Genomic DNA, 17,129 nt, shown 5'->3' with positions numbered 1-17,129 from the left:
CTGTCGGGTTCCTGCCCTCTGCACCCTCTGGTGGCCTAACAATTCTCAGGTTCGCGGTGGGACCTATTCCCCTGATTGTCGACTTTCCCCTTGAATGCTTTCTGGATGTTATCAACCTTGGTGCCTCGAGCAAGGTGATCTGCTCGTCTTGGTCGGTGACTGCTTTCCCAGGTCGCTCGCTGTTGCTTCCTGGGTCTCCAATCTCCACTGGGCTTTCTCTATCACCTCCTTTATGGGGAGCCAGTGCAGTTTCTATATCCAGTTTCTATGGCTGACATAAGGTCCTGATGAGTCCCAGTGTTTCTGGAGCTCTATCGAGAGAAGCTGCATCAGTGGGTGGGCTGCCGTTTGTGTTGGCGACCCTGCTTGATCTGCGCGCATGTTCCCTTGCTCTGAGGTTTGGGTCTTCCTTTCTCCGCTTTTACTATTTTTCCGGCTCCAAGGCTGGTTCGATGCCATTTTGGTTAGTTGGAGGTGAGGTTGGGGAAGTTTTCCTGCGTTTTTATCTCCGTTTGACAGGTTTGTACGAAGATTCCAAGAGAGAATCCCCTTTTGTGCGACCACTCAGCTCATGGCCGCCATCGGAAGTGATTTCATTGTTAAATCTAAAAGATAGTTTAATCAACTAGACCATGTTGTGCCTAATACAAAGGTGATGCAGGGCAGGAAAGTTGAATCATCTGGAGATTGACATACTGGAGCGAGTGAAATGGAGTTGTAAGTATTCATAGAAGCACTTTGCGCACCTCTTGGCCTTCTGCAAATCAAGCACCTCTGTGTTGTCTTCTCTATCAGTGCAACTGTCTTCTGAAATATGTAACTCTTGGAAGTACAGGTGTTTAGATTAGCACTGAGGAATAACATTCAATGATAATCAAACCAAATCTATCTTTGTATCCTGATTTCAGAGTTTTGGAATCTCTGATTCCAGATGTTACTACTTATGTACAAAGTACATTCAGAATTTCTTCGGCTCTTTTTGAAATTATGCTATTCTCAGGTCTTGGTACATTGAGGGGAAAAGTACACTCCAGGAATAAATGATTACTTGTGGTACAGTGGACTTGGAGTCTGTGTTTGCAATCTGCATTTGAATTATGTAGGTAGAATGAATATTCCTTGGTCATCTCTGTTAATAAATGGAGTGTTCATAAGTGATCTTGCAACTTCTAACATGAGACTTGTGACATGAGACTGGCCAAGAAGTGTTTTTCAAGTTGATTTTAAACTTGTGGTTATAGTAATGATTCATTATAATACATTTAATTATTCATTATAATTAGTAATGAACTGCAGGCCTCTGGGGACCGACGCAGGGGTGCAGTGGGACTTATTGGATTGTTCTGCGGAGAGCTGGCTCAGACTTGATGGGCTGAATGGCTTCCTGTGCTGTAAATGTGTGACTCGATAATGTAAAATCCTGAACAATACTTGAGGGTTGTGCAAAATCTAATTAACGGGCAGCACGGTGGTGCAGTGGTTAGCACCGCTGTCTCTCGGCGCCAAGGTCCCAGGTTCGATCCCGCCTCTGGGACACTGTCCATGTGGAGTTTGCACATTCTCACCGTGTTTGCATGGGTTTCGCCCCCCCCCCCCCCCAACCCAAAGATGTGCAGGGTAGGTGGATTGGCCACGCTAAATTGCCTGTTAATTGTAAAAATTTGGAGTATCCAATTCATTTTTTTCCAATTAAGGGGCAATTTAGCGTGGCTTATTTCAGATGCACATAGAACATACAGTGCAGAAGGAGGCCATTCATCCCATTGAGTCTGCACCGAACCTGGGGCCATGGTGCTGTGAAGCCACAGTGCGACCCACTTGTGCTACCGTGCTGTCCCTAAAAATAAATATAGAACATAGAACAATACAGCGCAGTACAGGCCCTTCGGCCCACGATGTTGCACCGAAACAAAAGCCATCTAACCTACACTATGCCATTATCATCCATATGTTGATCCAATAAACTTTTAAATGCCCTCAATGTTGGCGAGTTCACTACTGTAGCAGGTAGGGCATTCCACGGCCTCACTACTCTTTGCGTAAAGAACCTACCTCTGACCTCTGTCCTATATCCATTACCCCTCAGTTTAAAGCTATGTCCCCTCGTGCCAGCCATTTCCATCCGCGGGAGAAGGCTCTCACTGTCCACCCTATCCAACCCCCTGATCATTTTGTATGCCTCTATTAAGTCTCCTCTTAACCTTCTCTCCAACGAAAACAACCTCCAGTCCATCAGCCTTTCCTCATAAGATTTTCCCTCCATACCAGGCAACATCCTGGTAAATCTCCTCTGCACCCGCTCCAAAGCCTCCACGTCCTTCCTATAATGCGGTGACCAGAACTGTACGCAATACTCCAAATGCGGCCGTACCAGAGTTCTGTACAGCTGCAACATGACCTCCCGACTCCGGAATTCAATCCCTCCACCAATAAAGGCCAACACTCCATAGGCCTTCTTCACAACCCTATCAACCTGGGTGGCAACTTTCAGGGATCTATGAACATGGACACCTAGATCCCTCTGCTCATCCACACTTTCAAGAACTTTACCATTAGCCAAGTATTCTGCATTCCTGTTATTCCATCCAAAGTGAATCACCTCACACTTCTCGACATTAAACTCCATTTGCCACCTCTCAGCCCAGCTCTGCAGCTTATCTATATCCCTCTGTAACCTGCTACATCCTTCCACACTATCGACAACACCACCGACTTTAGTATCGTCTGCAAATTTACTCACCCACCCTTCTGCGCCTTCCTCTAGGTCGTTGATAAAAATGACAAACCGCAACGGCCCCAGAACAGATCCTTGTGGTACTCCACTTGTGACTGTACTCCATTCTGAACATTTCCCATCAACCACCACCCTCTGTCTTCTTTCAGCTAACCAATTTCTGATCCACATCTCTAAATCACCCTCAATCCCCAGCCTCCGTATTTTCTGCAATAGCCTACCATGGGGAACCTTATCAAACGCTTTGCTGAAATGCATATCCACCACATCAACTGCTCTACCCTCATCTACCTGTTCAGTCACCTTCTCAAAGGACTCAATAAGGTTTGTGAGGCATGACCTACCCTTCACAAAGCCATGCTGACTATCCCTGATCATATTATTCCTATCCAGGTGATTATAAATCTTGTCTCTTATAATCCCCTCCAAGACTTTACCCACTACAGACGTGAGGCTCACCAGTCTATAGTTGCCGGGGTTGTCTCTGCTCCCCTTTTTGAACAAAGGGACCACATTTGCTGTCCTCCAGTCCTCTGGCACTATTCCTGTAGCCAATGATGACATAAAAATCAAAGCCAAAGGTCCAGCAATCTCTTCCCTGGCCTCCCAGAGAATCCTAGGAGAAATCCCATCAGGTCCCGGGGACTTATCTATTTTAAGCCTGTCCAGAATTGCCAACAACTCTTCCCTACGTACCTCAATGCCATCTATTCTATTAGCCTGGGGCTCAGCATTCTCCTCCACAACATTATCTTTTTCCTGAGTGAATACTGACGAAAAATACTAATTTAGTATCTCGCCTATCTCTTCAGACTCCACACACAATTTCCCATCCCTGTCCTTTACTGGTCCTACTCTTTCCCTAGTCATTCGCTTATTCCTGACATACCTATAGAAAGCTTTTGGGTTTTCCTTGATCCTTCCTGCCAAATACTTCTCATGTCCCCTCCTTGCTCGTCTTAGCTCTCTCTTTAGATCCTTCCTCGCTACCTTGTAACTATCCATCGCCCCAACTGAAACTTCACACCTCATCTTCACATAGGCCTCCTTCTTCCTCTTAACAAGAGATTCCACTTCCTTGGTAAACCACGGTTCCCTCGCTCGACGCCTTCCTCCCTGCCTGACCGGTACATATTTATCAAGAACACGCAGTAGCTGATCCTTGAACAAGCCCCACTTATCCAGTGTGCCCAACACTTGCAGCCTACTTCTCCACCTTATCCCCCCCAAGTCACGTCTAATGGCATCATAATTGCCCTTCCCCCAGATATAACTCTTGCCCTGCAGTGTATACTTATCCCTTTCCATCATTAACGTAAACATCACCGAATTGTGGTCACTGTCCCCAAAGTGCTCTCCTACCTCCAAATCCAACACCTGGCCTGGTTCATTACCCAAAACCAAATCCAACGTGGCCTCGCCTCTTGTTGGCCTGTCAACATATTGTTTCAGGAAACCCTCCTGCACACACTGTACAAAAAAACGACCCATCTATTGTACTCGAACTATATCTTTTCCAGTCAACATTTGGAAAGTTAAAGTCTCCCATAATAACTACCCTGTTACTTTCGCTCTTATCCAGAATCATCTTCGCCATCCTTTCCTCTACATCCCTAGAACTATTAGGAAGCCTATAAAAAACTCCCAACAGGGTGACCTCTCCTTTCCTGTTTCTAACTTCAGCCCATACTACCTCGGAAGAAGAGTCCCCATCTAGCATCCTCTCCGCCACCGTAATACTGCTCTTGACTAGCAGCGCCACAACTCCCCCTCTTTTTCCTCCTCCTCTGAGCTTACTAAAACACCTAAACCCCGGAACCTGCAACATCCATTCCTGTCCCTGCTCTATCCATGTCTCCGAAATGGCCACAACATCGAAGTCCCAGGTACCAACCCATGCTGCCAGTTCCCCTACCTTGTTTCGTATACTCCTGGCATTGAAGTAGACACACTTCAAACCACCTACCTGAACACTGGCCCCCTCCTGCGACGTCAAATCTGTGCTCCTGACCTCTATACTCTCATTCTCCCTTACCCTAAAACTAAATCCAGGTTCCCATGCCCCTGCTGCATTAATTTAAACCCCCCCAAAGAGCATATATAAAATAAATATGATTTATTTTGTTTTGTCAAAGTGTGTGAATGAATTTCAGCTGAATTTATTTAATTGCTGGCTCAAAGTTTTAGCTTTATGCAGCATACCTTTGAACAGAAATAATTAAAATTTGGCCCTCGTGGGAAATGAATCTTCGTTTTAGTTTTGTTAATTGCACTGAAAACATTGAAAATTTGTTTTTCTTGAATCATTGTTTCAGTAAATATAGTTGATTCAACATTTTCTCAATAAACTGGAGGACCATGAACTTGTTGACAAACTCTTCAATCCTCCCCATCTAAATATTTTGGCAATCATAATTAGTATTAAGATTTTCAGGAGCACAGCCTTGTATCAATACTGACAAATCAATAAAATCTCTATGTTCTAAATTTCAGTCAACATTTAAAAATACCAGGGTCATTATATTATTCCAACAATTAAGAAGGTGTCACCATTTGAATGGACACACCAGTACAAAATAGAATTAAAAGCTTGGTCAGAATATCTTTAACCAGTGGCAACCTTAGCAATCTCACTTTGGCCAGGAAGTAGAAACAAGAAACTGATCATTTCATCCTGAATCCTGACTTGCAGGCTAAAGAGCAATTGACCTCAACCTGCAAAGTTCCCTCAACAAATAATTAACTGAGTTGAATTTGTAGAATTTGAGGCTTCAAAGAGACATGACTTCCTCTTACCCAAATAACAAACAATACTTTATATTGACTAACATTTTTCCTTTATAAAGCAACATATTCCGTACACTGGTGTGAGTGATATGCTTGTATATTTATAAATAAGCACAAAAGTGTTCCCATTATTTACAAATAACTGGGAGAAAATAATTAGCAATGAATTTGATTCTGCTGTACAGCTGAAACGAAAAGCAGAATTCCTGTTGCGGTCTTTGGTATGTTCTTCATATGATAAATGAACATTATTGGTGAGATTCTTTTCCTAACATTTTTAACCATGAAATTGAGTAATTTCATTTGTGGCAAAGCTATTTTGCCATTTATTGTTGAGTTAGTCCAAGTGTTCGAGCCAGACTGCAAATGAATAATTTTCTTGTGTTTGTGTTGCAGCAATAGAAAGGATGGCAGGACTTTTCAATTCTTCGTCGTCATTCGTAAAGTTTCAGTGACTGTTAATCAATACATCTGGCAGAGGCATGGAGCAAGCACATGGCCCGCTGTTAAATGAGGAGCTTTATAGTCAACTGAGTGAATCAAAGAAACCAGAGTTTGTTTTTGAGTGGCTTCGATTCTTACAGAAACTTTTGGTGGCTGCCAATAAGGTAAAATGTTAAACAAGTTTTAAAAGTTGTGAAAATATCTTTGTACTTTAATATTTTCTATCAGGCATATGTGAATTTGATGTCATAGAAGTGAGCAAGAGCTTGTATTTATATAGCTCTTTGGATGTCAGAATATCTGAAAATGCACAATACTATAATCTTTACTATTGTCACAAGTAGGCTTACATTAACACCGCAATGAAGTTACTGTGAAAAGCCCTAGTCACTGCACTCCAGCACCTGTTCGAGTACACTGAAGGAGAATTTAGAATGTCCAATTCACCTAACAAACACGTGTTTCGGGACGTGTGGGAGGAAACCGGAACACCCGGAGGAAACCTACGGAGAAACAGGGAGAAGAACGTGCAGACTCTGCACGATCAGTGATCCAGCCGGGAATCGAAGCTGTGACCCTGGCGATGTGAAGCAACAGTGCTAACCTCTGTTACTGTACAATTACAGATTTGAATACAGCTGTTATCATGTAGGAAAAACCACAACCTGTTGCATGCAGCACAATTCTGCAAATAATAATTATGTAATTAACAAAATTATCTGGTTTTGAAGTTGTTTGGTCAAGGAGGAATGCTGGCCAGAGCACTGGGAGAACAACCTGCTCTTCAAATACTGCCATTTCTTGCCTCCAACTGAACAGGCAGGTGGGTCCACAGTTCAATGTCTCATCAAAATGATGGTGGTGATAGCTTGCCCTTTGAAGACACAATGCACCAAGCCCAGGTGGTAGTTTAGAATGGGTTATCAAATGTAGTGTCACAAGTAGGCTTACATTAACGCTGCAATGAAGTTACTGTGAAAATCCCCTAGTCGCCACACTCCAGCGCCTGTTCGGGTACACTTGAGGGAGAATTCAGAATGTCCAATTCACCTAACAACACGTCTATCGGGACTTGTGGGAGGAAACCGGAGCACCAGAGGAAACCCAGACAGATATCGGGAGAACGTGCAGACTCCGCACAGAGTGCTGCTGTGATATGGGGGCTAATGTAATATTTCCAATCTTTGCTTATGACGCAGTATCTGATGGGAATGTGAGTTGTGAAGATTCAGTGGCTTTAAGGAGATTTAGATAGGCTAAGTGAGTGGGCAAGAATGTTGCAGATGGAATACAATGTGGAAAAATGTGAAATTATCCACTTCGGTGGGGGAAACAAAAATGTAGAGTCTTTTGTAAATGGGGAGATTGGGAAGTGTTGATATCCTTTTTTAAAAACATTTTTTACATTGAAATTTAATTTTTTTTTTAAAATTTAGAGTACCCAATAGTTTTCTTCCATTTAAGGGGCAATTTAGCGTGGTCAATCCATCTAACCTGCACATCTTTGGGTTGTGGGGGTGAAACCCACGCAGACACGAGGTGAATGTGCAAACTTGACACAGACGGTGGGCCGGGATCGAACTCGGATCCTCAGCGCCATAGGCAGCTGTGCTAACCACTGTGCCGACCCCAGGAAGTATTGGTATCCAAATGGACCTGGAAATACTTGTTCATATGTCATTGAAAGCTAACAAGCAAGTGCAACAAGCAGTTAGAAAGGCAAATGGTATGTTGGCATTTATTATAAGAGGATCTGACTACAGCAATAATGAAGTCTTGTAATTGTATAGAGCCTTGGTGAGACTGGACAAAGGGTATTGTGTACAGCTTTGGTCTCCTTACTTAACATAGAACATAGAAAATACAGCACAGAACAGGCCTTTCGGCCCACGATGTTGTGCCGAACCTTTGTCCTAGATTAATCATAGATTATCATTGAATTTACAGGGCAGAAGGAGGCCATTCGGCCCCCTGAGTCTGCACCGGCTCTTGGAAAGAGCACCATACCCAAACTCAACACCTCCACCCAACACCAAGAGCAATTTTGGACACTTAAGGGCAATTTATCATGGCCAACCCACCTACCCTGCACATCTTTGGACTGAAAGGAAGAATATACTTGCCACAGAGGGAGTGCAACAAAAGTTCACCGGACTAATCACTGATATTGTCAAATTATTCTGAGAGGAGACTGGGCCTGCATTCTCTAGAGCTTGGAAGGAGGTGATCTCATTGAATCATACAAAATTCTTACAGGGCTCAAATGAGGTAGATGCAGGAAGGATGTTTTCCCTTGTTGGGGAGTCTAGAACCAGGGAACACAGTCTCTTAATAGGAGTTGGCCATTTTGGACTGAGATTAGGAGCAATTTCTTCAGTCTGCGGGTAGTGATTCTTTGCAATTGTCAACCACAGAAGGCTGTGGAGGTTCAATCATTTGAGCATGTTCAAAGCAGAAATTGATAGCTTGTTTGATCCCAGTGATATCAAGGGATATGATAGTGCAGGAAGATGGTGTTGAAGCAGATGATCAGCCATTATCTGCTTGAATGGCAGAACAGGGTTGAGTGGCCTACTCCTCCCACGTTCCTAGAATTCTGCTAAAACTCATTGTGCCTGGGGAGCGGCATGTAGCGTAGTGGTTAGCACTGGGGCTGCAGCACTGAGGACCCGGGTTCGAATCCCGGCCCAGGGTCACTGTGTGGAGTTTGCACATTCTCCCCATGTCTGTGTGGGTTTCACCCCCACAATCCAATGATGTGCAGGTTAGGTAGATTGGCCACGCTAAATTGCCCCTTAATTGGAAAAAAAATAATTGGGTGCACTAAATTTTTAAAAAACTCATTGTACCTGCAAAACCCATTTGAGTAGTACCTGAAATATTAGGTTTTATGAAAGCACTTGTTGAAGACACTTGTAAAAATAGTAATCAAACACCAAGGTTCAGGTGTTTAGTTTGTGGCTGGATGTCACATTATGGAATTTTTGAAGTCAAACATTCTTTTGCTTTTCTCACATGGACATAAGCTATCCCAGGAAAAAACAGGCACGGCTAGAAACCACAGTAACTGCTATTACTTGAAGGAAGTGAGTAGAGTCAAAGGGTAAATTCAAGAGTGGTGAAGGATGGTATTGAGGAGGGCTTGCAAGCCAAATTGGGCATTAAAGATGTAGAGGGACTGGGTATTCATGAAGAGCAGATGGTTAAGACAAGGAAATCGTAAATTATTAAATTGGCAATGTGTCGAAAGCATTGCGTATGTAAGTGGGAAGAGACGGACAAATGGTAGGAAAATAGCGTCAATAGGAAACATCCCTACCTTCCATACTATCACAAATCTTACATCTGTTCTTTCGTCCCACCAACATCACTCCCAACCTCTTCTGCACCTTCTAAAAGTCTGTTATATTTCAACTTTGGCAAATCCTGATGAGACGGGATGACCTGAAAATTATGTTTCACTTTCCACACATGCTGTTTGCTCGCTGTGTTTCCAGCATGTTGTTTTTAAATTTAGATTTCCAGCATTCAGTGTTTTGCCTTTGGCTGTGTCAAGAGATGCCGGTCAGAACTCTCCTGTTCATCTCACACTCTTTGAGAGCGGAAAATCAGCCCATATTCCACACTTGACGGCTACCCGATGACCCTTGTTGGACAGGATAAGACTTGGGTCTTTTGTGCCACATGATTGATTAAGCATGCCAATTTTGTATAATTTCTTAAGATTCATTCATGGATTTGTTAAAGGAAGGTCTTTCCTCACAAATTTGATAGAATTCTTTGAGGAAGTAACAAGAAGGGTTGATGAAGGCCTTGTAGTGGATGTGATGTACATAGATTTTAGCAAGACTTTTGACGATGTTCCACGTGGCAGATTGGTCAAGAAAGTGAAAGCCCATGGGACACAGGACAATGTGGCGAACTGGATAAAAAGTTGCCTTAGGAACAGGAAACAAAGGGTAATGATCGATGGCTGCCCTTGCAATTGGAAAGTTGTTTCAAATGATGTTTCACAGGGCTCGGTGTTGTGTGATATTAACGATTTGGACGTGGACGTGGGAGCATGATTGAGAAATTTGCAGACAACACCAAGATTGACCGAGTGGTGGACAGTGTGGAAGATAGCTACAATCTCCAGAATGAAATAGATGGATTGGTGGCGGCGTGGGCGATGAAGTGGCAGATGGAATTTAACACAGAAGTATGCATTTAGGGAGGTCAAACTGTTATAGGGAGTACACAATAAATGGGAATATACTAAGAGAGGTATATGAAGTGAGAGATCTTGGCGTACAAGTACAGAGGTACCTAAAGACGTCGGTTTAAGTAGACAAGGTTGTTAAGAAAGAATATGGAATGCTCTCCTTCATTGACAGACGTATAGAATATAAAAGTAAGGATATAATGTTGGAATTGTATAAAACACTGGTGAGGCCACAACTGGAATATTGTGTGCAACTCTGGTCACCAAATTACAGGAAGGGCATAATTGCTCAGGAGAGAGAGCAGAGGAGGTTGAATGTTGCCAGGGCTAGAAACGTCTAACTACGAGGAGAGATCAGATAGGTTGGGGTTGTTTTCTTTGGAACAAACAAGGCTGAGGGGTGACTTAATTGAGGTTCACAAAATTATGAGGGGAAGTGATAGAGTGGATAAAATAGTTTCCCTTGGTGAATAATTCTAGAACCAGGGGACATGGATTCAAGTTAAAAGGTAGAAGGTGTAGAGGGGACATGAGAACAAAGAACAAAGAAATGTACAGCACAGGAACAGGCCCTTCGGCCCTCCAAGCCCGTGCCGACCATGCTGCCCGACTAAACTACAATCTTCTACACTTCCTGGGTCCGTATCCCTCTATTCCCATCCTATTCATGTATTTGTCAAGATGCCCCTTAAATGTCACTATCGTCCCTGCTTCCACCACCTCCTCCGGTAGCGAGTTCCAGGCACCCACTACCCTCTGTGTAAAAAAAACTTGCCTCGTACATCTACTCTAAACCTTGCCCCTCTCACCTTAAACCTATGCCCCCTAGTGATTGACACCTCTACCCTGGGGAAAAGCCTCTGACTATCCAAAGTATATTTTTACGCAGAGGATAGTGGGTGTCTGGAATTTGCTGCCTGAGTTGGTGGTGGAGGCAGAAACCCTAAACTCTTTTTTAAAAAGTACCTGGATTGACATGCAAGTTCGGGATTTCGCCAGGAAGGCATGCAGGTTCAGGATTTTGCCAGGAAGGAGATACAGAGCTTCCCAGAGGAACCGGCCTCCACATTTCTGGAGGAGGTGCTGACGACAAGGGGACTGGAGAAGGGGCAAGTGTCAGCGGTGTACGGAGCTATTTTGGAAGAGGATATGGCACCACTGGAAGGGATCAAAGCAAAGTGGGAGGAAGAGCTGGGAGAGGTTATAGAGGAGGGGATCTGGTGTGAGGTGCTCCGGAGAGTGAATGCCTCCACCTCATGTGCGAGGTTGGGGCTGATACAGCTGAAGGTGGTATATAGAGCGCACCTCACAAGGGCGAGGATGAGCTGTTTTTTTGAAGGAGTAGAGGATGTGTGTGAGCGTTGCGGGGGGTGGGGGGGCGCTAATCACGTTCATATGTCCAAAGCTGGGGGAGTACTGGAAGGAGGTGTTTAGGGTAGTTTCCAAGGTGGTGCGTGTGAAACTGAACCCGGGTCCCCGGGAGGCCATATTCGGGGTGTCGGACCAGCCAGGGTTGGAAACGGGTGCGGAGGCAGATGATATAGCCTTCGCCTCGTTGATGGCCCGAAGGCGGATCCTGCTGGGATGGAGAGCAGCCTCTCCACCCAGTGCCCTGGCGTGGCGGGGGGACCTGTTGGAATACTTGACCCTTGAGAAGGTTATGTTTGAACTGAGGGGAAGCTCGGAGGGGTTCTACAAGTCATGGGCACTATTTATTATGCACTTTCAAGAACTGGGTAACATCGAACATTAGTTGGGGGGGTGCTGGGTGGGAGGGTTGGGGGGGGGGGGGGGAGCTGTGTATATTAAGGGGGACTATGGGTAATCCCTGATTCCTTTTTGTCATTTGTTTATGTAAACATGCGGGCTGATGTTTGGGGGTTGGTGGGACGATGGGATCGTTGTTATTGTTATGGGGATTGACATATCTATTGCTGATTATTGTTTATTGTTGATGGGCGTAAATGCGGGAGAAAATGTGAAAAAGGAGGAGAATAAAAATATTTATACAAATACAAATGTAAACATAATGCAATAATTCCGTGCGTAACCCCCCCCCCCGGTCGCTAACCCACACCCCTGATTTTGGGGACACCGAGTCCCTTCAGTCCAAAAGATGTGCAGGTTAGGTGGATTGGCCATGATAAATTGCCCTTAGTATCCAAAATTGCCCTTGGTGTTAGGTGGGGTTACTGGGTTATGGGGATAGGGTGGAGGTGTTGACCTTGGGTGGGGTGCTCTTTCCAAGAGCCGGTATAGACTCGATGGGCTGAATGGCCTCCTTTTGCACTGTAAATTCTATGATTCACGCTAATAAGACCCGTCTCCGGGCTACCCCTAAGGAGGCAAAGGCCAAAACGCCAGCGCCTCGCTCCTCCTGGACTCCTGGGTCTTCTGACACTCCAAAATCAGCACCTCTGGACTCGGCGCCACCCTCATTTTTAGTACCGTGGACATGACATTGACAAATCCCTTGCTTTGGGCACGCTTTAATCATGCCCAAAACATGCAGACATGATTTGCAGGCCTTCCTGCACACCTCACACACCTATCCTCCACCCCAAAAAACCTGCTCAACCGATCCACCATCATGTGTGCCCGGTGAACCACCTTGAATTATATTAGGCTGAGCCTGGCACATGATGAGGACGTGTTGACTCTGCTCAGAGCATCCCTCCACAGACCCGCCTCTACCTCCTTTCCCAACTCATCCTCCCATTTACACTTTATCTCACCTAACTGGATTTCCTCCCACTCCAGTTCTTTATAATTTCCGATACCTTCCCCTCCCCCACTCCAGTTCCAGAGTCTACCTTGTCCTGTATCCCCTGTGATGGTAGAAGCGGAAAGGGCGAAACCTGCCTTCGCACAAAATCCCTCACCTGCAGATAACGAAACCCGTTCCCTCCCAGCAATTCAAACTCCTCCAAATCCTCCAAACAAGGAAAGCTCCCATCAATAAACAGGTTCCTCAACCGCATGTTAACTATGTCCTTCAGAACTCGGCTAGCTTGATCAGTAGTGGTGTTACTAAGGACATTGGTGGTTGACATTGAAAGCCATCATCAGCATGTTCAAACATACAAATTAGGAGCAGGAGTAGGTTATTTGGCCCCGCAAGCCTGCTGCACCATTGGATAAGATCATGCCTGATCAGATTGTGGGCTGTACTCCATTTGACACCCTTGACAAATAGCAACCAAACTCGGCCTTAAAAATATTCAAAGACCCTGCTTCCACTGCTCTTCAGAGGAGAGAATTCCTGAGACTTAACAACCCCCTCAACAGAAAGAAATTCTCCCCCACTAGCTCTACTCGTTCCCACAAGGGAAATTTGGTGCCCTTGCTATTCACTTCTCCGTGCTTCTTCCAAGTGCTGCTCAACAGGGCAGCATATGAACAGGAGTAGGCCATTTAGCTCCTTCAGCCTCCTATTCCATTTAATAACACCATGGCTGATCCATGTACCTGCCTTTGCCCCATTTCCCTCAATATCTTTGGTTAAAAAAAATCTGGCAATCTCAGATTTAAATTGAACAGTTGATTTTTCATTCATTGCCTTTTCCAGAAGTGAATTCCAAACACCTTACCATCCTTTTTGTTGACAAGTGTTAACTAATTTCACTTCCAAAAGGTCTGTCTCTAATTTTCAGACTAGACCCCCCAACCTGCAGAGCTCGATTTTTCTCATCTACCCAATCTGATCGCCTTAATATCTTGAAAAATTTGATCAGATCATCTGTCAACATCTAACTTATAGGGAACACAACCTTAGTTTGCGTAAATAAAAGCAAAATACTGCGGATGCTGAAAATCTGAAATAAAACAGAAAATGCTGGAAAAGCTCAAGGTCTAGCAGCATCTGTGCAGAGAGAAGCAGAGTTAACATTTTACATAGAAACATACAAAATAGGACCAGGAGGAGGCCATTCGGCCCTTCGAGCCTGCGCCGCCATTCATTATGATCATGGCTGATCATCCAACTCAATAATAATCTTTAGTGTCACAAGTAGGCTCACACATTAACACGACAATGAAGTTATTGTGAAAATCCCCTAGTCTCCACACAATGACGCCTGTTCGGGTAGACGGAGGGAGAATTTGGAATGTCCAATTCTTTTGGGACTTGTGGGAGGAAATAGGAGCACCCGGAGGAAACCCACGCAGACAAGGGGAGAACATGCAGACTCCGCACGGACAGTGACCCAAGTCAGGAATCGAACCTGGGTCCATGGTGCTGTGAAGCAATAGTGCTAACCACTGTGCTACCATGCCACCCAGGGGCTATTGAATGAATGAGTGGGTGCTGTCATGGGAGTGTCCGTTTAAGAAATGTTTTGTCTTATTACATGGCTTCAGTGATATTGTGTGGGTTGAGATGGGCTGTGGTCTGAGATTTACTTTCGTTTTTGTTTGGGCTGTTCTGTGGCTTTGAGTTTTTTTGCTTTCATTTTCACAGTTTAGCTGCTGGATTCAGACAGAGCAGTCCTGTACTGCCTCTCTCTCTCTCTCTCTCTCTCTGCATTTTTCCAGATTATGTGATAACTTAACTGTTTTCTGGAAGGAATTCAAACCTACTGTTTTGGTAAAAGTGTTTTTTGATTTATGGAATCTTGTACTAAATTGGAACAGCTTAAAGGGGAAAATATATTAAGGGTTATACATAGAGTATTGTAACTGTGTGGGGTATTTATGTTTGTAGTTGATGAAAATGCTTACTGTGTATGTTTAGAAAAATGTTAACTAAATTCGTAGAATAAACTTTGTTTTTGATTATAAGTGCTTAAGGCCTCTGTTGAATAACACCTGAAACGTAGGCCCTTGTGCTCCACGTAACCAAAATTAATAAACAGTTGTAGGTCAGGTGAACTCCATGATATACTTTGGAGTTTTCTAAACCCTGGCCCTTAATAGTGGGGAGAAGTTACTCACTGTTGGGAAGAGTTGTGGGTGAGGGATTTATTGCAGTGTGTGTGTGAGGTGGGAAAGCCTTCACTGAATCTTCTGTCACCAGGAATGCAGGGAACTTGGTTGAAAGCTACGTGAGTATATATAATATTTTTACAATGTACTTTAAAACAGATTTTTATTTTTATGTGATGTATTATATTTTTGCTGTTTAGCACAGGGCTAAATCGCTGGCTTTGAAAGCAGACCAAGGCAGGCCAGCAGCACGGTTCAATTCCCGTAACAGCCTCCCCGAACAGGCGCCAGAATGTGGCGACTAGGGGCTTTTCACAGTAACTTCATTTGAAGCCTACTTGTGACAATAAGCAATTTTCATTTCATTTCATTTTCATTTCATATATGTGAAACGTCAACTGTGACAATTATATATGCATTTTCCTGTGTTACCTTATTGCTGTATTTTTTTGATGCTGTCTGGGGTCACATTCATTTTTAAGGTGTATTTATTTATGGGATGTGGATATCGCTGACAAGGCCAGCATTTGTTCCCTATCCTGAAGAAGTTTTTTTGAAGTATGCAAAAGGAAGTTCATAGGTACTTGCTGTGAAGAGCTGTCTTCCGCCCTCCTGAACTTCCAATTTTTCATTGGGGATAGGCTACGGAAATGTATTTTTAAAATGAAATGAACTTGCCACTGAGAAGAGCTGTGGTAAGGACTTGAGCAGTTAGGAGTTGCTGTGTATTGGATGAAAAGTTAAACTGAGGTGCTTTCTGCCTGTTGTGGTTCAAGTCGACATCCCTTTGTGATATTGAAGAATTTCACTATCTTTTGGGATTGTGTGCAATATTTCTCCTCATTAGCTGATCATTTATTTCAACAACAGCAGAGCAACTTATATTGCATTTTTAATGTGAAACATCCCAAGTTGCTTCGCAGGAGCATTGTCAAGCAAAGTTTGACACCATACCACAATTAAATGATGGGGCAGGTGATGAAAAGTTTGGTCCAAATAGGTAGGTTTTAAGGATCCCTTAGAAACACCGAAAGAGAGATGGGTTTATGGAGGGACCAGATCTCAGGGCCAGGCAACTGCATGCACAACCACCAGCTTTGGAGTTAAACAGGCCTGCATTAGAAAACAGATATCCCGGGAGGGTTGTGTAGAGGGGGAAGATTGCAGAGACGGGGAGGGATGAGGGCATGGAGGCATTTGAAAACAAAGATAATTTTAAATTTGAGGCATCTATTAGCGGAGAGCCAGAATTGGTCAGTGAGCGCTGGTGTGATGGAATGAGCAGGATGACGTGAGTTCGGACACTGATTTAAGATGACCAAGTTTTGTTTTCCCTTTCATGGGATACGAGAGTTGCTAGCAACGCCAACATTTGTTTCTCATCCCTAATTGCCTTTGAGAAGCTAGTGGTGAGTGCTGCCTTAAACTGCTACAGTCCATCTGGCGTAGGTATACCAAGCTGCTGTCTGGAGTTCCAGGATTTTGACCAGTGGTGATGAAGGGGTGGACATCTAGGTCCTAGTCAGCATTGTTTGTGGCTTGGAGGGGAACTTGCAGGTGGCATTGTTCCCATGTAACTGTTATGCTTGTCCTTCTAGGTGGTAGAGGTTTTGGGTTTGGTAGGTGCAGTTGAAGAGCGCCTTGGTGAGTTGCTGCAGTGCATCCTGTGTATATGGTATGCATTGCTGCCACTGTGCTTTGCTGGCAGAGAGGGTGAATGATTAAGGTGGTGGATGTGGTGGCCATCAAGCGGGCTGCTTCGTCCTGGATGGTGTCGAGTTTAGTTGGAGCTGCACTAATCCAGGCAAGTGTACAGTATTCGATCACACTCCTGACCTGTGCCTTTGTGCACAGGCTTTGGGGAGGGAGTCAGGAAATGAGTTATTCACTGGAGAATTCCCAGTCTCTGACCTGCTGTTCTAACCACAGTACTTATCTGGCTGGTCCAGGTAAGTTTCTGGTCAGTGGTAATGCCACGAATTTCAAGAGCGATGATTATATTCTCTCTTGTTGCAGATGGTCATTGTCTGGCACTTT

The 17,129-nt window shown here is 44.3% G+C and overlaps 1 protein-coding gene across 5 annotated transcripts in view; it reads left to right on the top strand.

Moving 5' to 3' along the window:
- The window catches only part of heatr5a (HEAT repeat containing 5a), a 344,658-nt gene that overhangs the window by 26,142 nt on the left and 301,387 nt on the right, over positions 1–17,129 (top strand). For all 5 annotated transcript variants that reach the window (XM_072488316.1, XM_072488279.1, XM_072488289.1 and 2 more), the window contains one exon: positions 5,918–6,129. In XM_072488316.1, the coding sequence (XP_072344417.1) occupies positions 6,004–6,129 (126 nt within the window). In that variant the 5' untranslated portion in view covers positions 5,918–6,003. The remainder of the gene's footprint in view (positions 1–5,917; positions 6,130–17,129) is intronic.

This window comes from Scyliorhinus torazame, chromosome 2, assembly GCF_047496885.1.
Source record: "Scyliorhinus torazame isolate Kashiwa2021f chromosome 2, sScyTor2.1, whole genome shotgun sequence".
Classification (NCBI taxonomy): Eukaryota; Metazoa; Chordata; class Chondrichthyes; order Carcharhiniformes; family Scyliorhinidae; genus Scyliorhinus; species Scyliorhinus torazame.
The sequence above is the reverse complement of the archived record's forward strand: the minus strand, read 5'-3'. Positions and strand labels throughout refer to the sequence as shown.